The sequence below is a fragment of the Ischnura elegans genome, chromosome 3 (assembly GCF_921293095.1).
Source record: "Ischnura elegans chromosome 3, ioIscEleg1.1, whole genome shotgun sequence".
NCBI classification, from domain to species: Eukaryota; Metazoa; Arthropoda; class Insecta; order Odonata; family Coenagrionidae; genus Ischnura; species Ischnura elegans.
This window is the reverse complement of record NC_060248.1, coordinates 97745423-97771922: the sequence shown is the minus strand read 5'-3', so window position 1 is coordinate 97771922 and position 26500 is coordinate 97745423. Positions and strand designations below refer to the sequence as shown.

General features: G+C 39.4%; 1 protein-coding gene across 5 annotated transcripts; it reads left to right on the top strand.

Annotated features, from left to right (window-relative positions):
- The first annotated feature begins 294 nt into the window (after positions 1-294).
- LOC124155076 lies at positions 295-3918 on the top strand. Of its 5 annotated transcripts, none has more exons than XM_046528816.1 (6): positions 295-393; positions 549-722; positions 975-1224; positions 1302-1392; positions 1908-2052; positions 2945-3594. In XM_046528816.1, exons 2-6 carry the CDS (start codon positions 603-605, stop codon positions 3206-3208), a joined length of 870 nt encoding a protein of 289 aa, XP_046384772.1. In that variant the 5' UTR covers positions 295-393; positions 549-602; the 3' UTR covers positions 3209-3594. The 5 variants fall into 5 exon arrangements, with proteins under 5 accessions (XP_046384772.1, XP_046384776.1, XP_046384773.1 ...); XM_046528817.1 differs by adding an exon at positions 3628-3918 and having other exon boundaries at positions 312-722; positions 2945-3219; XM_046528818.1 differs by having other exon boundaries at positions 313-722; positions 929-1224.
- Positions 3919-26500: the final 22582 nt, after the last annotated feature.

Sequence of the window (26500 nt, the reverse complement as noted above, 5' to 3'; positions counted from 1 at the left end):
ATACCAGCATATGATCAAACGCAAAAAACTGAGTGTGTTTTTTTGCCAAGGCCGTAGCGAAGGGGGTTTCAAACTGCCCCCGTTATGAGTGGAAGATAGTCTTAGGTATACCACCACCATCACAGCATTAGGTGGTCGAGGGTATACCCAACCAAATGAACCTCTCCTTCCCCCGAAATATTTTTCTGGCCACGGCCAAGATTTTGATATTGGGTAAAACGTTTTACGAATAATTACATTCATATGCTTGAGTTTGTTATACATAAAACTATTGTCGCCATCACTCCTCGAGTAAATAGTGCGTAACAATAAATTATTTACATTTTAATCGTTTTATTATGTCTCAGTGTTTGGTTTCTTCTTCGTTTTCTGCGTCATATTTCAATTGATTGTGTTAGTCCCGTTTATTTTTACATAGTTTTTGCTTTTCACCCACTACGCATGGTTTGCGAAGCGTCATAATCTACATAATTTGAGTTTACTATTACCTAGCGGTCCTATCAAACATTTGTTCCGATAAAAGCGTTGAATCTAGATTCCGTTCACAGGGCGTACTTTCATTGCCAACTGGGAGTATTTTGTAAGCATTTCGTTTGACGAGAATGGAAGGCAATTTATCAAATGTGATAGAAACTGATGGAGTTGGGGAGGGAGATTTTTCAAATAAGGTGGAAACTGAGAGAGATGCAGAGGAATATTTTGAAGAGGAGATTGTTGGAGAAGTGAGTGTGAATGGTATTATAAAGTCTTAGCTATTATTTTGTAGTTTTTAGCGATTCAAAGAGTTTGCGAAAGTGATAAAATTTTTGTTGGAAACAGTTCTTGAACATTTACGTGATTTTTTGTGTAGCCTAAAGCTTTATTAGAGTACGTACCTTGTCGTTTGCTCCATTTCATTAATCCGCACATTTTTCAATAATTATTACAGATGATGATTAACAGTTTTAAATTGATTCGCTTAAAACCATTAATAGGAGCCTCTTCGTATAAGTGAAACGAGTCTCGTTGGAAAAATGCGCGAGTTTTATATCTACGATGATCCACCGTGTAATATTGCACCTCCGGAATTAGATTTAACCGAGCAGTGCCCTGTACATGTTTGCCATTCCAATATTGGTGATGACACCCACAAGACAAAAGCGTATTTTTGCACAGTCGATGACAAACAATTTGCTGCTAAGGTGCGAGAGATCAGTAATTGGGAAGATCTCAGTGCAGCAATAGGTATGTTTTAAGTTATATTATCAGTGGATCATTGGATATGCAAGCAACTCTTTTAGCAATAAACCATTTTGTTTCAGGAGAGCGTTTTGGCCTATTCCAAATCCATGTAAAGTCTAATTCGGACTCTTTGCTTGTCGAACGAATAAACGATGTAATTAAGTTCTGCAAGTGAGTATGAAGTTATGCTTTGGTAACTATTCAATTTCTTATTCTTATGATGAGAGTCATTAGTGTACATTATGTGATCGTATTATTTAATGAGAGATTTCTGTTTCGCGATGGAGAAAAATCGCTCTAGAACGATTCGTCATAACGGCCTATGAGTTATTTTCTTTCTAACATAGAAAATATTTCGCAGACATACCTATGTATTTTGGAGGCACAATAGCAAATTGTCGTCTTTCATTTCTTCCCCTTTTATCCGTCCAACTAAGGTTGATTTTGAACGGAATGAAGGTAGAAATAAATAAGAAAAATATTGAATTCTCATAATCTGGCGGGAAGAATGTACTTCTCTGTCTTGTACTTCTCACTGGTATCGGAAATTAGGCGCCTTACCGTGGATCACTGCCTAACTCACTTATCGGGATGAATTTTTTTTACGATTTTGATGGATGAAATACATATTTCTGGTGATTATAACTCTCTTGCTTTAGAATTTTGGGTCTCTTGTTTCGTTGCAGCCGAAAAAGGTACGACGATCGCAAGCTGTATTACGTCATCATCATTACCTACCGTACACACGAATATTTCGTCTCCTCCCTTCGGAGCACGCCTATGGACACCTACAATTTCTTTCGGGAACTCATATTTTGTCACATAGATGAGGTAAGACAAATCTTTGTTTTAAGAATTATAAAATTTTAAAAATATAGGAATAGGGTGGTTTCCCTTTTATTTTTTTATTGCCTAAATCGAAAGATTATTACTCCTGGAGTACGTATTTCACGCTTTTAAATTTTTAAATGACGATATCTATTTTTCGCGATTAAATGAAAAGTAAATTTTTCAAGCGCGCGAAAAGGCGACGGCTAAGTATGAATGCTGGGTAAATCCCGTGTGACGTCGTTCTGGTTCCCGCTACCACAAGTGAGGTAACCTTGGGGCGAGGCATTGAGCGCTGATACGACGCAGGATGCTATCAGGTAGCTGAGAACCCTGCTAGCTGGTAGCGCTTGGCTTAAATAAGGATTATTAATACCTTATCAAACGAAGGAAATTTTCCGACGTTAGGCAGTTTTAATAGGTGATTATTAAGGCATATTTCCATGAGTTCTGTGCCTCATGCATGCATTGGTAATCTCAGACGATGTAAAACTCCTATCTATTCGTATAGAAACTAGGTCCCTTTGACGTCACGTGGAGTGGCATCGCATGGGCGCCAAGCTGGCCTTTTTCAAATGAGGATAAAATTGACCATTGCCATTCATCTAAACCGGTATTTCTAAAACCAAATAATTTGTATTATATGAATACACCAATGGTGGGTAACGAATCGCAATCCATGCCTTTCGTTTTCTATGATGAAGGAATCTACCCTATTGTGCATTTTTTTAAATGAGCAACTTGTCTTGTGAATCATGTAAAATTACTTAAACTATCAAGCGTTGTCCAAAATATTTTCCGATAGCTGTCTATCCAGTAAGATTTGATAAAACCAGTATTAATAGAGAACTTTTTTAATATAGTGCGAAAATAACTATTAAACTCTTTTCTGCAGGAACCGCCGTTCAGTTACGAAATTTTCTCCCCCGAAGAAGCCTCCGAGTTGTTGTTAGATTTTTGCAAGTCGTACTTACGTAATCTTCCCCTCATACGTCATTTTTGCCTGCCATCCTTCGCTTTGCGAATAAACACGATGGCTGCTGCCAAAGAAAACAATCTTGAAGATAAGCCGAACGCCACTGAGGCAGATAACTCCACAGCTCGGATCTCCGGTAAAGACTCGAGTAAGAACACGGTCGGCAGCGGTAGCGCAAAATAGCAGTGATACAGGTATAGTTATATCTTCGGTTTATGTTTTACATTTCAGTTCTTTTAGTATGACATGTCTTTCCGGAATTATCTTTTATCAATAAAAATGTCAAAATGTACGACCTTGAAAATAGTGTCGCAATCCGAGATATACATCAGGCAATGGTGTTGTTGTTATGTACTTGACTTTTAGCGGTGAATTGTCCTGTAATTCTGCGCTCTAAGCGTTTAAGAACAAATGCATTGATACTTAATTCAATAAGGTATCGATAAGAGGAATTTGGAACTATTAAACACTTACTGAATAAATCTCAACGATTAAGAACTGTACAACATTTGTTGCGCTGAATAATTAACAAAAAATATAATTGTGGATAAAAACTGTTTGGAAAGTAATTATGTACGTATTTCTATTCTCACTACCTGCAGTTACTTCGGTTTTCTATATGGTAAAAGTAAAAATATTGTGGATGAAGAATGCCAACTTCAAAGCGGTGAAAGTTTTGCTGAAGCTGGCTCGTCCTTATTTTTTAAACTTAGTATATATTATAAGGTCTACTAGACTTTATATCAAATAGGTATAATTTTTGAAAGATATATTAACGGGTCCTAGAATACTGCAGCCAAATTTGGTCTACGGCCCCACCGTCTTCAGCTCCTAGAATGCCCATTGAATTTTTTCCTTTCTATTGTCCGCTACCGCCACTTGCCTTTTCGTAACTTCTCCCTCAATAAGATTAGATCCTCTCTTGGCATTGCTACTTTAGCTGATCGCCGTATCCTCAATGAACATTAAACATCATTAATAACAAATACTGACCTTATTTCTTTTTTTCCGCTTCGTGTTCCTTCGCGCACGACGAGGTCGAGTGACCTATTTCATTGTTTCACCCCCGCCTTTCCGTCTCTTAACGTTCTTTTCTATTCAGACTTCCTTCTCCCATTAACTCCTATGCTAAATGTGTTCCAAATTTTGATCCTTTTTTTTCATCCCTCATCCATCTTGCACCATCACTAGCGTAATTTCCCCCTATCCCTCACACCACCCGATGCTATTCTTTGTTATTTATTTGTAAATACTGTTGAATATTTTTTGTTCATTATTGGTTATGTTGCTTAATATTATTAAATTGTTTCTCCTGTTATTGTAGTCCTCTGTAATTGGCCTCGTGCTGTTTTTGGACTGGATTAAATAAATAAAAAACATAATAAACGTTTTCAAACTAATGCGGCCAACCAATGAAAAAGTGGTAACGACCTTGATTTTTATTGATACGTTAGCCTCTGACAAGATAAATTCTTGGGAACTTCTCGCTTCCTGTGGTGCTGCAGGGATAGAAACATATTCTGAAAGTTCAAGGAGTTTTCGTCTCGCAAAAAAGCGAGGACAAGTGCACAAATTCTTCTCACAGAATTGGCACGTGCAAATTTTAGCCCCTGCGTTCACGCATGATACATTGGTGGGAGCTTTTGTGATGTGCGGGCTGCGTGCTTTCACGGCGCGCAGTCACGGCTCACTAACTGGCGACCTTCCGCGCCGTGACTCCAGGAACTCTATGCTGCATATATTATGCGTTAATATTTCCAGCACTATAGAAATTATCGTAGGCACCTATCATATTTTATCGCCTCTCTTAGCGCTGCGTAAGTCATAAACATATATTCCATGAAAGCCTTTATCTACGCAACGTCATCTTATCGCTATTAATCTATCTAGGAGGCAACTTAAAATTTGTTCCCATGTTGCTTCCTCCTGAATTTTTCAAGTCCCTAATGAATTTCAGAAAATATTACATATTTTTTTGTTTTATATTTGTAGTTCACTAATAAGTAATGGAAGATTTATTGATTGAATTAGTCTGCTTTGATAAGTTTCAATGTCCATGCAATGCTCCCAACACTGACGTGACGATGTGCAGTTTTCTTAGCAATAGAAATAGATTTTGGAAATTCTTCTTCTCCGATGAACTTTTCATGAGTATATATCCTCTTTTATCATTTCTATTGCCGCCTATTTAGTTCTAATCATACGAAGGTATTTGGAGACTGAGATAAATGTGTATTACTTTTTATGTACTCTCAGGATATCTGATAAAAGTGTTTCAAATATGCAGTATTTGTTAAAATAATTGAATTTAACGCAATGTATCATAGAGTTGTAATGCATTATAATGCTGAAATAGGGTCCTTTGTCTCATCTGGACGTCCATGCATGCATGTTTACAGAAGTCCTGGGGTGAATATAGCAACCGCGTAAGTGGGAAAAAGTGTGTTGGTTCCGATGTGTCTCAATTATTCGGAATCATTCATGTATATTTTGGAAGCTGGAGTCCTATTTTGCGTCACAACAGAAAAATCAGGTGCTGGATGTTCGAGTCGTAGTTTTGCGGAATGGGCCCGAGGTCGCGAATCACGGGGCGTGCCTCACGGCCGTGTTCCAACCGTCGCCGGTCGACACGTGGCGTCTACTTCTGCGACCATGATTTTTCGGCGCGTGCCACAATGGCGAATAGGGTCACCTTCTCGTCCAGCACATAAGGTTTCATGCATCTTCCTGTTCCTTGTTCAATCTCTCACCGGAAATTCCTGCTGGTCTGGCGACAGTAGTTGACTTCCTTGGTCGGGTTCACTCCCTTTCCGCATGAATAGATAGACTCAATGCGCATTCTGAAGCATCATTCACGATCAGCATGCTCCAGTGAAACCAAAGTATTGTGTTGAGCAATTCATTCTTACGCTCCGAAAATGGACACTATCTTCTTTGTTAACGTTCTTTTTAACGGTTTTTTTCTCCTATCCCTTCTTCGATGCTGCCAATGATACGGGCTGGTTTGGACTATCGTTCAAACATAATGTTATGGGCGTATATATGCCGATTTTTATGACTTTAACAGACCGCTGACATGAATCGCGTGATATTGGATTTCGTAAGTTTTTTAATATTACAATTCATTTTTACGACGACCAGTGTTAAGGTCCTCATATGTAAATTAAAGAGGGGAATAAATGGTTTGAAATGTAAACTACTAGCTTCTTAATAAATGTCCCATTACGCTTAGGGGGCATCTATTAATTACTTGAAGCGTTTAGGGGCGAGGGGATCAAGCCGATTCTCACCCAATCTCACGAGGGGGGGGGGGGGGGGGGGGAGGGAGGATCCTGGAAAATATCACATAATTATTTTTCCGCGTGAAACAGCACAAAATTGCTAGAACAGTGTGTTGAATTGAGCACAGCTTGTTTCTTTATTAAACATATTTTAAAATGTTTTTTTTTTAATAAATCCACCGCAAGGAAGTGTGGATTAACGTATTTAAACTGAAAATACGCATTTTGAACAATCTCATATGAGATTAGAGGTAGGGGGTCTAACTAAATATCACGATATCTCACTCAGGAGTAAGAGTGTTCCAAAAATCACCTCACGTTAATTGATGAACGCCACCTTACTCTATTTGCTATTTGTTTAGGTACTCAAAGCTACTAAGTTCCAATTGTATACGAGGTTGGAAATGAATTTTTTTCATGAGGATACCGCGGTTATGGATATCTAAGGTTGTCACGTGGGGATATTTCTGTTTCTCTGCAAGTAAAACAAATAATGTTTTAAAATTCAGTACCTACAATACTTACAGTTACAATCCATTTCCCAAAGTGTTCCCTATCCATTTTTTGAACGGAGCCATGAATGAAATATCATTAGCAAAATATTTTATATGATTTTCTAAAACTTCGTGACGTTGATCTCTTAGATGGACTGCGCATCATGAATATCCCATCCTTACCCCAAGTTATATCACAAAAAAATATATGAAAAACAACTACTGAGATCAGGCTTATGACGAGGGAAGATAATATTTGATTGAAAATGGTGTTTTAACATTTTGTGCAACAGGGTAGAATTAATGAAGTGAACTCATCGTTTTACAGATTCCATCCCTCTAAATGATCTCATTGATGTGGAATTTCATTTCGCTCATTTGATCACGAACTTTCGGACTGAGGTATCCTTTTCATCGACTATTTCGACCTTCAGATAATTTTACGCGATGCTTCTCGACCTTCCTGTGAGTATTGATCATGGAGACAATTTTTAAATCTTTTGGAAGTATCGAAGGGATTCACACTGAGCAGGAGGTAAAGAACTACTTATTTTCATCTACATTAATGAAATAAGTTTAGTTCTCTTAAGTTAGCACTGCGACTCTTAAATTTCTTTGCATGATTTTTATTTCATATGAAATACTTTTATCTCCCTTTTTATATAGATCAGACTTCATAGATAAAGCGTATAAAATTTTGTTATTGTTGTAAATATGAAAAAGTAAACTTTTAAAATTCAAATATCTATAGGTGGTAAAAAGTACAGCTTAAATGTTTTTGTTAAAAAATTAGTATCGCCATCTATTAAGAGTGGCGTTAGCTTCAACGCAATAGCAATTAATGGCATTACTCGTAATGCTTACTATAAATGTTTTCCGCTTGTTATGTGGGCGCAAATTCTAACTTTTCCTTGAAGAAAATTTATCATGGAAAGGGAAACGTGGGTAATAACATTAGGATAGATTTTTCTGATGCATCTCTGAGCATATCTTGGAAATTTGGGGTTCATTCTTTTCGTACATGTTAAAATTTGAATGGTGGACCCGTATACTAATTTTATTTTGCGGGGATTGATTGAAATGGATAGAGTACGAACTATAATATATACAACGACTTTGATAAAACAATTTTACTCGGTTAAAAAATATTGTCTGAAGTATTAAGTGCTATTTGTTGTGCTGGTCGCATGAAATCGTTTCTTGGGATGCATGTTGTTGTGTCCTGCCTTATAGGGAGCGACGACTGCAGCTCTAAGAAGAAAATAAATCATTTTAGTTTTTGGAAATATTATTTAATGTTATTAAAATAACAGTGGTAGTAAGTATGTAGCAGTCATGATATCAGATCAGAATTTAAATCGAAACTTGAAGCTTGTACGTGGTGGAAGTGCTCCATATTATCAATAGCACTTTGTTACTTCCACAAAAAATTCTATATTATGACCGGTTTCGACTGCTACACCATCATCAAATACAGAAAATAACTGTATTTGATAATAATCTGTATCAAAAAATCGTCTGTATTTTATATTAGTGTAACGCCCGAAATCGGTCATATTATAGAATTTTTTGTGGAAGTAACAAAGTGTCTGTTGTTGATAATATCAGATCAGAAGGGTGAACTTCGAGCCCACTTCACGCACAATTTAGCACGAATTCACTTTTTAGTTCTGTTATTCAATAAACAAGGCTATACTTTAGCCCTTTCCTACGTTTATTCTTAACATCTGAGAGCGATGATTAAGATGAAAAAATAAATCCATTCACGAATGAAGGGCGAATATGCTGTTGAAAATTAAAATGAATCACCAGGAAGTTCTGACTACAGAGTGTTTTTTCTCTCTTTGACTAACGTATGCTCTCCAGCGACGTTCTTTCATTCCGGACTCTCTTGTGGGGAGATGCATCTATTAACTCCAAGTGGGGGGTCTTAATGCTTCTTGGCTGTGATCCCATTTCTTTCTCCTCGTCTCCCCTTCGACCTCCTATTCCCATCCACTTCTTCCAACATTCCGCTTCGTCGTTTCTTCTTACATCCCCCCTCAGCTTAGGCACCACCCTCTTCAGTACAGAACCCTCTTCCTATGCTTACATAGGGAGGGAATTCGAAAATTGCTGCCAGTTCCAAAGATGAGGGGACTGAAATAATGAAATAATGACCGTACGTCGCATAAATATGGAATGTTGTTCTCCAAGGCGGTTGCGGGGGTAGGGTAGATTAAAATAGAGTGAGAATGCTGTTCGCAAAAACGTCCCTATGAAACTGACTTTATCCTGAAAGTGCAATGTGAGAGGAATGAGATATTGGAAACGATAAAATTGCTGTAGAGATATATTTTTATTAAAATGTCAATCATTTCTTATTTTCGGCCTGATTATTTATTTCAAGATCTTTATCAACTGATATTATTTTGGTTGAAAATAATACTTTAAATAAATTTGTATCTTCGTCCCTTCCGAACCCTCAAGTTAATTGTATATTACCTGTATGACCGCTGCCAACCGGCTATCTTCCACTATTAATCAGCCAGGCATAACATGCCAGATATTTTATCACTGGTTACCCTGTTAGACGTTGCGGGTGGATTGGATCAAGGATTACAACAGATTTTTTTGTTTAAGATAAGGAGTAATCAATTTATGATGGTTAAGCAATGAATGCCAAGTACAGAGAGGGTTAGAAACCAGGCAAGTAGTGGCCTACATGGTAAAAGCTCGTTGAAATGTTTGTAGTGGAAGCAATGAAAGGCCTACTTAATGCTTGTATTAAGTGGAAGGAAATAAGAGATAGTAAAATCCTGTTATCTAACTTTGCCATTTGGAATGGTAATACCCTACCCTATACCCTATCCTAATACCCCATAGTAGAAGAGACGAAAAGTGTCGTCAATTCTAGCAACAAATTTTCAAACTAGAAACCTGCTAAATATTAAACAGGGTGTGCATAGATTGAGGAGAGGCAGATATGTTAGAGATCTTCATAATGGAAGGTAAGGATAAGTTATAAGACAGTTTATAAAGGTATTCTCAATTTGAATATCATAGCTGAAGGGCTGCGAAAAATACTTTTCAAGGTGTGATGGAATAACTTTTATTGGTCTCCCGCGATAGCTATACGTTCATCATATTGAAATTGATGGACTTTTTGCTGTTTCAAGAAGTATTTTACCATAAGGTACATGATAAGATCACAATTCATCTTTTTTGAGATGGCGTAATATTTTCATTTGCATGATACATATGTATTTTTTTATGCATAATGTTCCCAAAACTGTCTCACCTTTAATTCGGTCCTCAATTTATCCGACGTTGAAATTCCTCCGTTCTCATAATATTATTTGGCCGCACTTTTCCATAGTCGGCATTGATATTAGGTTTGGGCACAAAGTCAAACTCTTCCCGCGGAAAATTCACTAAGTTATGAAATCTCATTAGCACAAATGAGTCCCCAAAATGTTTTCATCTCGTCTTTGGTTTCCCCAAAAAGCGCCTGCTTAGCCTCCCCCTTCATAAGTTCTCCTCTAAGCAGCCCCCCCGAAATGAACTCATAGTCACCTCCCAGCATCCATCCTCCTCTTCTCCTTATTATTTGCCATTTATATTCTTTCCTTTTTCCCTGCGTATCCTCTAAATTCCCTCCTTCAACCACCCCTATATTCCTCGCCTCACTCACGGTACACTGCCTGCAGCAATCCCTAAGCAATAAATATCATTCTTTTCCACTTGACCTCTCGTCCTCTTATTTTCCTCTGCTCTGGCCTTTATCTACGAAATTATGGAATCCCTACACATTGATTTGAAGAATATTTTAATTACGCAAACATTCGAAATAAAAGTTTATTATTTCCTTCTACATAAAAGAATAATTCAGTAGCTAAACAGATACAAAAAAATCTATGTTTTTTTAGGAGTTACACTGTTGTTCAGTATTATTTGTTTGTCTCAGATTACACCGAGAATAATCATTGCCGATTTTCTTCACTGTTTGTATTCGTTTATTATTAATTAAAATGTCTTTAATTTTATTGATTTATAAATATGTTACATATTTTTTCTTCAATAATCCAGTTGACTTTCTGTTTTTGGCTATGTTCACCATAAAATGATTATGTCATTTTGTTAAAATTTTATTGTACGCTTAGTTTTATTTTAAATGGCATATTCTGATAGTACGTTTATATTTGATCATCTCCTCGCTTGCCCATATTCCGACTAGGTGTTTTACACGTGTCTCACCCCATTTAGAATTTCATATCCCGGGAGTGCTGCTTCAGCGTTCAAGGTTCCATTGAACTAATGCAGAGAGATGTCTCGATATACAGATCTTTCATAAAAGCTTCATGGTAATTCTCGCCAGTTTTTGAGGGGAGGCTGAATCATGTTATTTATTTACTTCCCTGATAGAGACAAATAAATCAGCCTTAATGAGTGTATTAAACAAACTGTGGAATCTTTATTCCATGCTCGTATTGCCTCTGATTTTTTTCGGGAGGTTATCCATTTCTCAAGTTGTGGGAGTGAAACCAAGCAGACATGTAAAAAGGCTGGGAAGTTTAGACCTTGCCTTTGGTATGCCAACGAAGACCATGAGCGTTAGAGGTCGAGAGTTTCCATTGATGCGATAATTTTATGTAAATTTTCTTTCTGACATTGCCCTCTTCCTTTGAAACTGGCTGTTTTCACTATCGGATTAGTATTTTCTGATTCGTTCTTTTTCTCAATTTTGCGAGACAATATCTAAATATTGTGCTCCAAAATTATAAGGGATGACCTCTGCTCTGATTTTCGTGGAAAAAATAGTTTACCACTGCACGTTTTCATTGATTTCTCTTACCAATATCCCGCGTGTCATGACGGGAATGGGATAGTGAGGCTATCGAATCACGGAGAGAATCTGTGAAGCTGCAAAAATGTATGAAAACGCAGTTTAATGGTGCTCTGAGAGGTCTCTTAGGAAAACTTATTTTCCATTTAGACAGAAAGTGATTTTAGTTTAAGGCGTCCAAGTCTTCACTAAACTTTTCAGGGGAGAAATTAAGGTACTTCTATTATTTCTTTATCCAATTCTATCGACTGGACCCCTTATTCCTTTTGCTTACGTATATAATGAATCCAACGGCATAATTCAGCGAGGCGCATGGTAAAAAAAAGTGCTGGCGATTTTGCGAGGAGAAATTTTGATACAATTGTAAGAATACACTCATTAAATTTTCACACTGATTTATTGAAAATCTGAGAGCGGGTTTTTAATAAATTAGTGCGGATTATAGCTAAGGTTCTTAATACTATGAAATAGGTTAGTTTATACTGAGAATGGCTATGTTTTGGCATATTTTTGTATTTGAAATACACCTGTAATCGTTCTGTCAAAGATTTCAATCGACAGCACGAAGTAATTAATGATTAGTAACGACGATGAAGATTGGCTCATAATATCTGTGGAGCATCGGGTATAGTTACGTTTTAATGTTGACGCTAACCAAGAAAATGAGTATTATAGAAGGCCGTTAGATATTCAAAAATGAAAACAGAGGAGGTGAAGAATACAGTTTACCCATTATTAAATGTAAACAAAAACGACAATTTCCACACTTGTAATATATAAGTCAAGCATAAATGATTTAATACGAACGAGAAGTTGCTCGAAATGGTGGGTAGTGAAGTTAAGAACCGACATTATGAGACAAAGTAGAGGCGTAGGTGTGCGTGGACTTGGGGCGAGCGATTGCTGAATCGTATGACGTAGGAAACTATTCTATCCTGAGCGCGCTAAAAATAAGCGAAGGGGAGGGAGGAGAACCTCGAATATAATGAATTGGCCGGAGTGAGGTGGAAGGTACCCCTCAATCAAATGAGAATCAGCGATGGAAGAGAATGCCAGTTTTTGAATAGCTTGCATAGGGTATTCTACTTCATCTCTAAACTGACATTGTCGGTTAATCATTTCCCGTGATTGTTTACTTAGAAATGGGTCTGAAATATATTCCACATATTGGATCCATTGGTCCTTGCTTCGCATTGATTAATCCCTACTAAGATGTATCATCTTCCGAAGTACTACTTCTACTTCCTGAAACCGAATCCTTTCATTTGATCGATTTTTTCCTTTTTAGTTTAAATTTATTTGATCAATTTAATTCGCTCCAATGTTGGTAATTGACTTCGATTGCGGTATCCGAATGCTGTTTATAGCTTAAGTTTCAAAACCTATTCCTCCTCAATCGCATTTAATCGATCTAGTCCTCTTTTCAGCAGATTTTCAAATTATGCGCCCTTTCTCATAAGCTGCCTAGGACCGATATTGAATCATGTATCCTAATTAAGTAGGCCATGAATTTCAATAATCGACTGTTCTATGGAGCCCTAGCCGAAGGTGTTTTAAATTCTAGTATATCAATTTCATCGAACCTCGAATCCACGGCTTCTGTTAGATTCTATCGAATCTTTGAAACCTTACCTTTTACCCTTTCATAATAAAATAAAAACAACAAATGGAATTTACTTTAGAATATAGCTCCACTACCGACCATGGTTTCGAGCAGTGGCGTAACGAGGGAGGTTTTGAGGGATAATCCCCCCCCCCCCAGAACTGGGAGAAAGTTTAAAATTTAATTCATTTTACTAAATTGAATAAATATAACTTATAGAATAGTGTAAGGATAAAAGAATATCCCTCAGAAAGTCGTAAAACTCACCATTTTGAACCATTTCTCTTCAATATTTTCTGGGGAGGGCAGCCGCCCCTCCCGTATTCCATTCCCCCCAGTATTAGTTACGCCTAAACCCTCCCTAGCCTTAATATCTGGCTGCGCGCCTGATTTCGAGAGACTGATATTTTCAAGGCCCTTCAAAGTGTCATTGAGTGAAATATTCATATACATATGCATGTATTAAAGTGTGGAAACTACCGTTTTTTGTTAATATTTTATCATAAATGTATCGCATTTCCACGACACCAAGCCTGATGCCATTTCATACTTTTATCTATGGCTACTAATTGATTTAAATACTACGGAGAAGATGACAAATGATTCTTGCGAGGTGATCCGTCGCCTAGGATGCTTCCGCAGTGCGTCTGAGATCGGCAGATCGCACTATAAGGTGTCGAGCACGTTAATTTCTCTCTCCAACATCCATTCATAATATCCCATTCATGGGGAATCCGTAGTATCGGGCAAAGGGACACCTATTCGCTGCGGCGGAAGGACGGAAAAAAATATATTTATTTCCCGAAAGCGCAGTCGTGGCGCTCTCGTCGTGTAGCCACGGAGAGCGAAAGCGTTATCCGCCGCGCAGACGCGCGAAAGCGCTCCCCCCAAACCCCTTTGTGTATCGCGAATTTCCCTTTCTATTCGCATCTCTCTCTTTCTCCACGCTTTCCTCTTTCACTCCGATGAGGCCTCCCCGCCTTCTTTTTATATTCATCCCCTACCCACTCTCTCCGTCAGCGTACTATTTTCGTCGCTACTACCCAATCCCCTCCCTCTCCTCCGAGATCTTGTTCTTCTTACCTTCCCTCTTCTCATCTCTTTCTTTTGGAGGTTCCTAAGGGGAAGCGAGGACCTCATCGTTGGCGGCGGCTGGCAAAGCATTCCGGGCAACACACACGCGCGCGCGCGCGCCGAGTCTCAACACGGCAGAGGCCGATGCCGCTGTCTGTCCCCGCCTCTCTCTCTCTCGGGTTCATTGCCTCCTGGGGGGGTGGAGGGTGGGGCGGGCGAGTCGAGTCCACGTGCAAGACCCTCCCCTCTCCTTCGCCTCCCTTGCCCCTCGCAGGCGGCCGCGTGTGGAGTAGGTCGCCCACTCTCCGCCAAGGTCGTGGGATGGGGTGCGCTCCACGTGGCGGCCAAAGGCAAGGGAGAGATAGGGGAAGGTGGGGTGGGAGGGAGCCGGTCGTGGAAGGGGGAATATATATCTCCCCTCTCCCTCCCTACTTCATCATTCTCTCTCTCTCTCTCTCTCCTTCCGGAAGGACGCGGTGTGAGGGGCGCTTACGATTCGGGTGTGGGGTAGGGTGGGCGCGGATCCGGAGGGGTTATTCCCCTCTGTGCGGGCGCGTGGGAATCGTCGATGTGCACTCGTTTTTTGTGTCCGTATCGATACATTATTCCTGGGTCGACGGTGTTGGTTCGTGTCGGTCATGAGGGTGACCCGCGGTTTGAAGTCGTAGAAGACGCGACGGATTGGTAGCGGCGGCCAACTTTCCAATGGCTGCGGTCAAATTTGATACTTGTAATTGGACCGCGATCCACCTCGTGAATTTGTAACGAAAGTGTTCTACCTCGACAAACGTCAGTCGCGATCTCGTAAATTCCGTGAGTATCAATATTAGTGAGCCTATAAATTTCATAAATATTTTGACAACGTAATAAGTAAAAAATCGAACGATGAGCTGGGCTTGGTGGTTAAACAATCCAATACTCGAACGTTGGTTCTAGCAACGAGAAATTCCTCGAACTACTCGTTAGGTTAAACCAAATTTAGGAAATGGGTAAAAGTAGGATCGTTGCTAGATTGGGAAAGGAACGAGAGAAACAAGGGGCGACATTTAGTAGGCCTATATTGGGAGACATGAAGGGGTTTCAAGTTCCATCCGTCGGATGAAGGATTCCGGCTGTAAGGTGCCTTACACCTGACGCCGAACGAATGATCTCATGTCACTGAAACATCTACTTCTTAGGTCAGGATGCGTGGAAAGCTCATCAGAATGGGAAAAGGGGTAATGCCTAAGGCAATATGCCAATAAATCATATCCCTGTCATTATTTTTTGCCAACTTGCAATTAGATGTTATTACGAATTTACATACACGATACTACCAGATAGTTGAGATTCTCTTTCAGTCTCACACTAATAATCCAGGTAAGATTTTGAGAGCCCCTGCAGAAATTGCTAACATGATGTAAATAACTGTTCCATTCGCTATATTTTGACGAAGTGGTCGAGAAAAGAGGAGTACGCGAATTAAATGGAAATTTACATTTTCCTTCGATGTCCAGTTAAATTCTTCGTTGGGTGAGCATAGAAAAGCTGCGGTATAAATTTTATACCTTAGGATTAAAGTGGATAAATATTAGTGGAGTTACGAATTGCCTACTCAGCAAATAATGAAGATAAAAAGACCAAAAGTCGTGCCAAATGTAAATTATTTGCATCCATTTTATTACTCTGATTTGACGATGATAAGATTAAATGCGATACGCTCCTTGTGATGGATATTTTTAGCCTAAAAGAAGGGAGTTAGAGTTTTTTATTATATTGAAACTGATTTCATTCTCCATAGGTTTTTATTTAGCTGGTGTACAACGATTCGATATGATAGCATCGATATTATATTTCCGCGGGTGACGATATTTCATCCCATCGTTAGATTTTTTTATGCACTGATACGGCTGTAGCGATATTTTAATTCGGTTCCTCCTCCACTCACTTCCTAGTCTCCTACTCCTATGTATATATGTTTCCCCCGCCTTCTACTTCTTCGCTCTATCGCTATAATGGGTGGGCGAAGCAGTGGCAAAGTGAGTGGGGGAATATAATGGGAGGTGGTGAGGTGTCCGATGCGATGGGGGGAGGGAGGGGAGTGAGTTGCCAGACGCGCGGAGACACAAGTCGCCACTCCACCCCTCCTCCTCACGTAGCGGAGCTCTCTCCCTCGCGTCGGATGGGCAAGGTTATAGAGGTGGTGGTGGCAGTGGGGGGAGGCCAGAGATTCAAACCCAGCGCTTACTCTCACTTTCCTTCTCGTACTCTCTCGTCACAACCTCCCCTCCTCTCCTTCTGCGCCGACTCAAATGCACGTTCACGAATCCTCCCCTTGTTTATCCCGTTTTTAAAGGGTAGCACTTCTTTATTGTTGTCAAATCCTTTAAGGCGAAAGCTGATTGCCCCGTTTAACTATTTTTCACATTGGAGTGATGAGTACGATACAATCGACGTGAAACCTTCGATAAGAGTCACTGCATTTTTTCTGTCTGACTAATCTAAATTGAGATAAATTGGAAATTGTAAGTTTTACATGTTGATGTGCGAAGATTCATACTATGTGCCTATCGTGTTTAGCCTTAATGTAGCTGAAAGTAAGGGAATACATTTATATAATTAAATGTAGAAAACTTTATAATTTCACATAAATTTATTACTAAACGACCTAGGTTTCGACGTGGCAACAGTGGCATAGCAAGGGGTGCTTGGGGGGTCCGGACCCCCCTTCCCCCGGAATATGAAAACGCAATTATTTTCATTCATAGAGGAAAACAAAATATTGAAAAATCGTGAATTTACAATATATTTCTTCAACGAATGAAGTTATTTCGATTATGAAAAGTGTTGAAAATTAGTTTAAAATCCTCTACTTAGTACCCTATTTTTCAAAAATGTTCACCCCTGGTTTTGGACCCCCCCAAACGAAATTCCTGGCTACGCCTCTGCTTGGCACGTCATCACCTGGTTATGAAGCACCTGGTTGAAACCTGGGTCGTACAGATAGATTGTCGACGAGATGACTTTGTAGATATTCATGGATAGTAATAACTCAAACAGATGTAATAATTACATGAATAGACAGCTCTTGATAATGATGTGAAAGCTTTGAAACCGGTTCATCAAATTAAAACGTGTGGAAAATCACTACAGCTGTTTGAATTTTACTAGGTCGTACAGCATTAAATTTATTTGGAATCATAAAGTTTTCTGCATTTCATTACGCTAAGTCGATTCCATGAATATTTACGAAGGAATAAGTACAATTAGCTGTCGGATTTTTTATAGGCTCGGTTTTTCTTGAGAAACTTTCGGGCAATGTTGTTCTCTCTGGCGTGCAGTGGCGTAAAGATGGGGGGGGGGGGGGATAGAACTAGGGTTCTTGGGGATAGGGGGTAGACCCATGCCATTTAAAAAAAATTACCAGGTTTTTGCCTGGGGGGAGTAATAATTCTGGACGACCTCAGTGCAATATTTTTTTTATGATTTCCACTTCAATGTTGAAACAGAAAAATTCGCTCAATTGATGCCAAAAAATGCGTTCCTTTTGGTTCAGATTGTATTAATTTCTATATAGTTCCCATTTAAATTTATCTCTATCTTGTATGATGTGAGGCAGGATATGGTGTAAGTTCTTAATATTAGTAAAATTAGACTTTGAAATATTTCCACTGTGTTTTATTTTGACACTACGGGTTTCGTCTTTACAAACAACACTTGATAATGTTGTTTGTAACGACGAAACGCGTAGTGTCAAAATAAAACTCAGAGGAAATATTACAATGTCTAATTTTACTAAATTTATCCTATTATATCCATTGAATTTTATTCCATTCTGGTAGAGCTCATTCTATGTTAATGCATTCTCCAAATTATTTTATTGAATAGTATATCTTGTAATTCGGAGCTTTACACCTGCTTGTATTCCTCTTGGCTCCTATATTTCATTTCTATGATTTTCTGTCTCTCCTTAGGATGTCAAACATATGCGTTGGATTCGCACGGAGCAGGCGAGGAAGTGAGGCCTCCCCTTCTCATCGTTTAGTCAATTTCGACGGATGCCTGATCGTTATCTCCCTCATTCTCTCGACTCCTCTTTCAGAGAGGGGAAATAATTAAGTCGCTGCAGTTGTTGCTTCGAGTCTAAAGTCTAAAAAAATAACCTCTTTAGCTTTCGATGCGTATCTGAATGACAATGTGATGAACAAAAATGCAGCTGAGAGGGTTATTAGCGTATAATTTGAACTTTTAGATGTTTTTTCTAGTGATGGGTGCTAGTTTATCTCCCCGATTCTCGCTCCAAATGATGACCTTAAGTATTCGTGTAATGGAGTTTGGCTGGAATTTATATATGCTACCCTGCATTTTGACATTGAATGAAATAATGTTTTCCCTAATAACCCTGCTAGTCCAATTCCAAAGCCCTTATGCGATCCCAGAACGGTGAAGATTGGACTTGATCTTAACTTAGATAGCAAATTGAGTGTTGTCACTACAATCAACTATTTAAACAAGAAATTTGGTAGGTTCCGACCTATTTCCCAAAAAAATAGATCAATTTTTCCGGATATACCTTTTGTAGCTTAATTTGTAGAAAATAATGCAGTCATGAACTCCTGGACTATATTCTTATTAAATTTGATAATAGATTTTTATCATTCTCTCTTTCTTCTGTCTAAGCTGACGGTTTATGTGACTCCCTCTAACTTTCCCACTATCACGGTTACGGAGGGCTCAGAAAGCCGGTGCAATGCCTGTACAAGCTCACCCGTTCCCGTAAGTCTGTTTCTGCAGCTGATGCGGTCAATCACGGAGGTCATATCGAGTCGAAGTCACCCCAAGTGCCCATTTGTAACCGACCACAATCTTCAGAAGCGCTCTTTATCAATCCCGGCCCCGCATGGTGGGACTGCTTCTGATCGTTATCCGGGTTTATAAATATTTAGGAGCATCAATCTGAACTAATGGAATACCCGTACCTCCTTCTGGCGTGTCGTCGGTTGTTGAAGGTCTCCAAGCTCGGGGGAAATGTTTTCCAGGCACGTTTGTCGCTCATTCTGAGTCCTAAACTTAGGCATCGAATCCACCATGTGTCTCTTGGTGTCTTTCGACTCTTATTCAACCCTTTCTGATTCCACTTGACAGTACGTTTTCTCACAAAACTCTATACTCTCACAACTAGCATCTGGTAAAATATATTATTTCCCCTATAACCGTTGGTAACACTTCATGAAGTCCAGGGGCCAATTTTTGTACGCCAAATTTTTTTTCGAATTGAAGAATGTCATATTCCTCAAGCCCCAAAACTGAATCATTTATTTGTAGAGATTTTGTCTCAAATCTGCCTCTCTTTGTGGAACCATTTTTACTTCCGTCAATGAGGAGAAGAGGGAATAACTATGTCACAACGAAAAGGCCAGCGGATATGATAGCGGAATGGAGATTTGCGTCAAACCAATCTTTGGATTGTTGACTTATAATGATTATGAATAAGAAGCTGTGATATCTCACGTGGATTTTCGTTTTCCGCTTTGGTTCTTTAAGAGTGAAAACTTCATTGCCTACAGAGATCACGCTCTCGAGATAGATCTATGCAACAGGTTCTACAGATGCAAGAATATACTAATCCTTGCGATATAATATCCCATATTGATCACTCGTATCGTATGCTCAGGGTCAGCTGAGGAAAGCATTTTCCATAGATCAGTCAGCTTGTGATGATTTATGGGGGTGATATCCCTGCGGCCGATTTATATCCATGTTTTAAAACTATTCAATCGAATATTTAAAAAATCGAATAAAGTTGGCATACTTGAAGCACTTTCGATGACAAAAGCTATCTATAACCTACGGATCTAAACAAGGGAAACGTTCTTTCATGGGAATGGGGAAAGTGAGGAGAAGTAGACGCTCTGCCAATTTTTATTGTCGTTGTAAACTCGAAATGCTAATTGAATTACCGTCTCGACCTTTAACGTACCTTGGTGATCTTTGATAAACAGCCCCGCGTCCATGGCGGACCTAAGTGTCTAAAAAAAGGGCTAAACGGTCATCCGTGGGAAGGGAGGGAACAACAAGTGAGGAGGAGGCGCCGATGTTGACCGCAGGAATGTCCAGCCGCTTCCGTTCTTTTTCTCTTCCTTCGCCTCGCGTCAGCACACCAACCCTTCTCCTTCCTCTATTTCCGTGTGCGGGGCAAGGGGATGGGACGGGTGAAGACGATCTCTGGAAGTGCGGCACGTGTAAGGGGGGAGGAAGCCATCGCGTTCGGGTGGGCGACCAGGGGGACACCGGATCACGAAATGCACGACTCTCCGAAATTGTCCCATAAAATGGCCGAATCCGAAATTTAAAACGATAATCTAAGAGTTTTTTTTAGAATGCATTTAAGTTTTTCTCTGGCCAGTTACAAATTATTTGCTTATCTCTATCAGCTATTTGTAACAGACAGAAAAAATTGTAAACTCTTTTAAACTTTAGAGAAAATTTAAAATATTGCCTTCCTCAACTTAAATTGTAATCGCCGACTAGTTTCAATACATGTATCGTTTTCAACACAAGTCTTGAAAATAGTCATTGTATGGAAACTAGTCGACGGTTAAAAGTTAAATTGAAGAAAGCTAAACTTTGTACTCTTCCTAAATTGAACAGGGATTCTAAATGGTAAAGGTCTCAACCATTCATTCATTGCATCTTTTGAAATTATTTATTTCAAATAGTTGTAATTTTTTTACCGATATTTTTACGATATTTAGCCCGTGATATTCTGTTTGAATACGATACTCTTGACTTGATCATTAAAGGTTTTGTGAATACAGTTCATATTCTTTGTTATTCAATCAGCCACTTATTTTATAGCATTATTCTTCGTAATATTTTTATGAAATTAAGTATTAATATTCTGGTCGACTATGAAAATACTTTTGTCTTTCTTAGTCCTGACTCATTTTGATTGACGGTTTGGATTGACTGTCACATAGAGCTGTCAACGCCAGGGTGACTTTTTGATGATGAGATTGAAACTACATCGTTTTTGGTCGTATGCATCATTTGTCACTCTTACTTAAAGTTGTATAATAGCTACATCAAATATTCTCGGTTGGTCAATAATCATAGCTGTCCTTGAAGACGGATAATGTTCATGACCTGGAAAAGTTGTCTAGTGTGAAACATATTAATCACAGGATACCCCAGTAATTTTCATCCAGTCATTGAATCGGTGAATCACCAGATCCTTTTACGTTTATCGTAAGTTGTCTGCGTCTTAAATTCAATTCCATTGACCCAAAATATCCACGCAGCTTTTTTTAGTTACCGCGTAGAATTTTGAGATTTTATTATTCTCTCCAATCACGCCCGAGGTAACACGATCTAAGGGGTTAACGGGCGTTGTAGGGGATGGAAGGTAAGATTTACGCAGGAGGTGGCGAGGGTACGATGAGCCTTTTGCGGTGGATCGTGTGGGAAGCAGATAGGAATCGTGGGAGAGAGAATCACGGGGTGGAAACAAGTGAAGAGGAAAATTGAGGAAAGCAGAAATGTGGCTGGGGAGATGGCATAGATAATTACAGTGTAGTCTTCCCGAGATGAGAGGCAGCTTGAGATACGGTAAGCCATCGAAGATACAAAACATGAGGCCCGCGGGGCACATTTTCGTCCGCAGTATCTCGTCTAACTTTTTTTTTGTTCATCATTCGACGAGGCGTAATTCGTTGATACAATCCGGGCGGGAACCTCCGTGACGTGGCCAACTCGAGGTCCTCCGTCCAAGGTCGACATCGGCGCGTGTCGAAATTTCGAAGCGACTGCCACGCGAAGCCGTGCCGCCGCACAGCGTATGGGTCAAGGGCCTGCCGCCAAAACCAGCTAATTCTTCAAACTTCACCCGCGAGCTCCCGCCCCGCTCAATAGACCGGACGTTGAAATACGTACTCCTATATTGCTCTTTCGGTTCAGCACTGGGGTTTGGATAGGTGTGATCACTAGGGTCGTAGTTGCTAACGGTTTGGACTTAAGATCGAATCCTGGAGTTGGGGTCTATTTTCTACGGCCATCAAGATCTTTAATTGTGTACCATGTTAAGGGCAATTTTAGTTCATCCCTAGTTCATCCATTTGGGATGTGTAGCCTAGGTGCTTTCACCCTTCTGGAGCGAATCGTCGCCGACGCTCTGGGACCTGCAGTCGAAAAAAGGTGAAAGGACAATTAAAAAGGCGAATAGAATATTAAATGATCTTGGTCAAAGTAGGAACTTCTCAAAAATGTTAAAAACCGGTTGTTAATCAATACATAGGATACCAATTGCCACGTGAATTCGCGGTTGAATAGATTCAGGCAAAAGCATAGTTGCTGACTAACTCCTTTAACTAAGAAAACCAATAAAGTTCAACGCTGCCTCGATTGGAAGATTATTCTCGCAAGAGAAGCGGAAATCTACTGTGTAATCATTTATGCGACTCTTCTAAGAAGTTTTACGTCTCATGATTGCAGATATACTCTTAAATGAGCTTTTATCTGAAAAACCTACTCTTCATAAGGAGATTTTTCTCATAGATGATGACGCGATGCAAAAACTCGCGATATTATCTTTATTTCAGGCATTTATTTGCTCACTGTCACTAGTCAACTACCGCGATGATCTGGTCAAATATTTTATATAATTTATTCCCACAGTAATTCTATTACAACACACAATTACAACGAAGAGTAGGGATACTTATTATTTGAAATTCAAGAGATGTTAATATATTTGTATAAAAAGGCGTTCTCTATTGTGTATCAACTCTGCTACCTTAATTGGTGTAACCGCGGGGGGTAGGTGAATGATGAAAGAGAATCCCAAGTTGGCAGGGAGGATGAGCCGGGGAGTAATCCCGTCACTGTGTGCTGCTGGCAGCATGAGCGTTTAATGAAAACGGAAGAGAACAGAGAAGAATTAAGTGGTACCGCCTCGAAGTCGGAAGGAAGGAAGTGAAATGAATGGGACGGGACCCTCTTTTGTGTCTTCCGCTCCGAAAACGATAGCGCACTGGAGTCTTGATTTGGGAGTTTAGAGGGGGAGATCTCGCCTGGGGGTGGTGCAGCAGGATGAAGAGTGTGGGAAGGGGTGCGGGACCCACGTGGCTCCAGGCGAGGGTATGGATGCTGGGAGAGTCTCTCCTTCTGAGCTGCAATTTACGCAGCCATTTTCGGCATCTGCGCATGCCTGCCGTGTTTGAGTGTGGGCTCAAATTAGCCGAACCTTCATTTGAAAACAGTATCAGTGGATGATATTTTAAGTAAAAAATGGCAGAGTAAGGAAAGTGAAAATGCGTAATTTTTTTGTTCATCATCATCATTAGTCAACGATCCTAAGATTGAATAAAATACGAAGATTCGAGCGTGATGAGGTAAAATTTACCCATGCTGAAATAAATGCTGGCAATTTTCCACGATAGTGAAATTTATTACGACCAAATTTCCAATGTAATTTTATCATCTTCAAGGTAAAATTGAAACCTAGGTCGTAATAAATTTTATAATATTGGAAAATTGTAAGTAATTATTTCAATATAGACCCTAATATTAGAAGCACTTTGCTAATCCACAACAACTTCGAAGTTCGGAGAATCATTGAATGAGTGACTTATTTTTCGTTGAATTTTCCATTATTTATTTTTCTCAGTCCATTCCATATTTATCGAATTTTTCAATCGCGTATCACTAGTTACCTTATTTATTCCATTTTTGACAAATTTTTCAAACACACTGTTACACTGCAAATTCAATATAACCCTCACGTTGAATCGCTGATTGAGTGAGCGGCAAATTTTGCGTTGAATTATTCCCAAGGAAATGTCACAATTTGGTCCAATTTGACTGAGATTCCATGCTTTTTCTTCGCCAGCTGACTCGCTGGTCTAATTTGTACTGCGTCATTACAACCCAACATTTCATATCCCTATCGTTCGTCTGGGTAGTCGAACTACATATATACGCAGCTCTTCTTGGATATTCTCTCTGCCCCGGTCACTCCTATGGTCCCTTCCACCTACAAGTGCAAGCGGGAAGATGATGAGCTGATAAGCAAAGACGATTTAGGCAGGGAAGAAGGATGGCAATTCAGGAAAGAGCGCGGAGGGCAATAAAATAGCACACAAAGAAACGGGCGGATTTCGAAAAGAGAGCATAAAAAGGATATGGGGCGCAATGGTGCACTAGATAAGGCTATGAATGGTGATAGTCTGAGAGTAGTTTTACGAGAATATAGGCAGTATGGTGGGAGACGTGGTATCATAGTATAGACAATAGGGCTTATAGAGGGAATGAGGATGGAGGTATACTTTGCAATAGCAAATGGCTGAGTAGAGGAATATTCATGGAAGTTACAGTAGTACGTTGCCACCCAATCTTATTCTTCCCTAGCATTAAACCCACTGACTCCATGTACTCCTAAGCACTCCTTCATTCGTTAAATATTAACTATCCCTAATTTTTGTGGCTTCATCGCGATCATGGGTTCATTTGCTCCGCAGAATGCCTAGTTCCGTCGTTTTTATTTTTAGTTCCATGAAGTGTTTTGAATGCAGTATTTTATGACCTTCCTCGGCGATTATTCTCAATCATCCTTGTACCAATTGCTATACCTACGCGACGCCACCGACGCGACGCCAACGACGCGACGAGTCAGAATTATTCAATATCCTATTCATTAATTTTTTCAGGAGATAATTCTTTGTTGCTCAATCTAGCTTTCTATTTGGTTTTTAGATTATTTCCCTCGGTTCCATCGTCAGATGTACCGTGTAGAGATGTCTGCCAGGTGAATGTACCTCTAACAACATTAGAACTATTTTTAAATCGCATATAGAGGCAAACGAAACTAATTTATTTATTTGAGATCAAGATTAATCATGGACATAAATATTTCCCACAAACTTCAAAAGTTGCTGCTATTGACGAATACGAAATTATTTTTGTGAAGTAATCACTATTACCTAATGTCATTCACGAAGTACTTCGAGCCGTGGAGTTGGTTTGATCAACGGAGACTCAATCTCCTCCACAAATTCGTATGTTTTGAGGTCTGTACTAGTGGGTATGGTGAAAAAATAAGCACTCCTTAAAAACGCAGAGAATCTTTGTGGCTTTATGAAGATCAACCGCGCAGATAGGAAGGAAGAGTTTGCTGGACGAACAAAAGAGCGAGCAAGATTGATGGCCACGAATACGGAAGGAAAGCTGGGGATATCGAATGAGAGAGAGAGATTAGAAATGACATTATCAAAAGGGGTAAGTAAGAAGTCTTTGCGCCGAAGTGTTAACCTTAGAGTTTCTGGCCTGCGGGAATAAATATGACTGATTTATGAATGGAAATAGCCACTAAAAATGGAAATCTCTTGCCCTTTGACTTTTCGGACCAAACTAGAGAGGCAGTTTCATTGCTTTAGGGCGCAATATTTGGCTATATTATGTGCATAGCAGGTAGAATTTCCGTTCCTCAGGGACTTCATTTTACATTACTGTACGAATTCAATTTTTGGATTGGCAGTACTCTTTTCCATTGTGCACTGGTTACTTACAGCAACTTGCCAAGCCCACAAACATTATAGTAAAAGTATATATAATAAAAGTGTAAACAGTATAAACATATCTCATGCAATGAATTTTGATATCAATGTTTTCATATTTATAGTATAGCCTTATTGGTGTTACCATTAAAATTATTATCTGACTCTGTCCGGCACAACCTCTTATCAATATTTTTTCTACTCTGGAAGTCTCAAAAGTGGCATATAATTTTATGAACTATCTCTGGGAAGCGCTTCTGCCACAAAGTGTATTCTTTTTGAGTCTAAGAGATCTCTGCATTGGATCCTGATGTTCCATCATTCCAGTGAATATACTATCTTTGCCTGTTTCATCTGAGAAGCATTATTAACTTACAAGAATCTAGTCAAGTATACGTCTCGAATCGTGGCGAAATCTTGGCTTTCTCAATTTTCATTGTTCTTTTCTCATAATTATCACAATTAACATGGAAATCGGTATATAACATTTTATAAAACGCTTGTGTCCACCACTAGGAATTTTGATTTGCAATAATTCCCTACCATGAACTCGCGAGACAGTATCCTCTGAGGCAAATTGTTCACCTTGACCAGTGCTCGGACCAGGATCCCAAAAATTCAGTAACACCGAGTGCTTACACCATATCTGCGCCAACACTTTCGAATACCC

What these genes read in the sequence shown, in the direction of transcription:
- LOC124155076 (XM_046528817.1), top strand. Translation starts at nt 603, where the DNA reads ATGGAAGGCAATTTATCAAATGTGATAGAAACTGATGGAGTTGGGGAG. An exon ending in AAGAGGAGATTGTTGGAGAA is followed by an intron (nt 723 to 974) that starts GTGAGTGTGAAT and finishes AACCATTAATAG; the next exon opens with GAGCCTCTTCGTATAAGTGA. An exon ending in TATTTTGTCACATAGATGAG is followed by an intron (nt 2,053 to 2,944) that starts GTAAGACAAATC and finishes TCTTTTCTGCAG; the next exon opens with GAACCGCCGTTCAGTTACGA.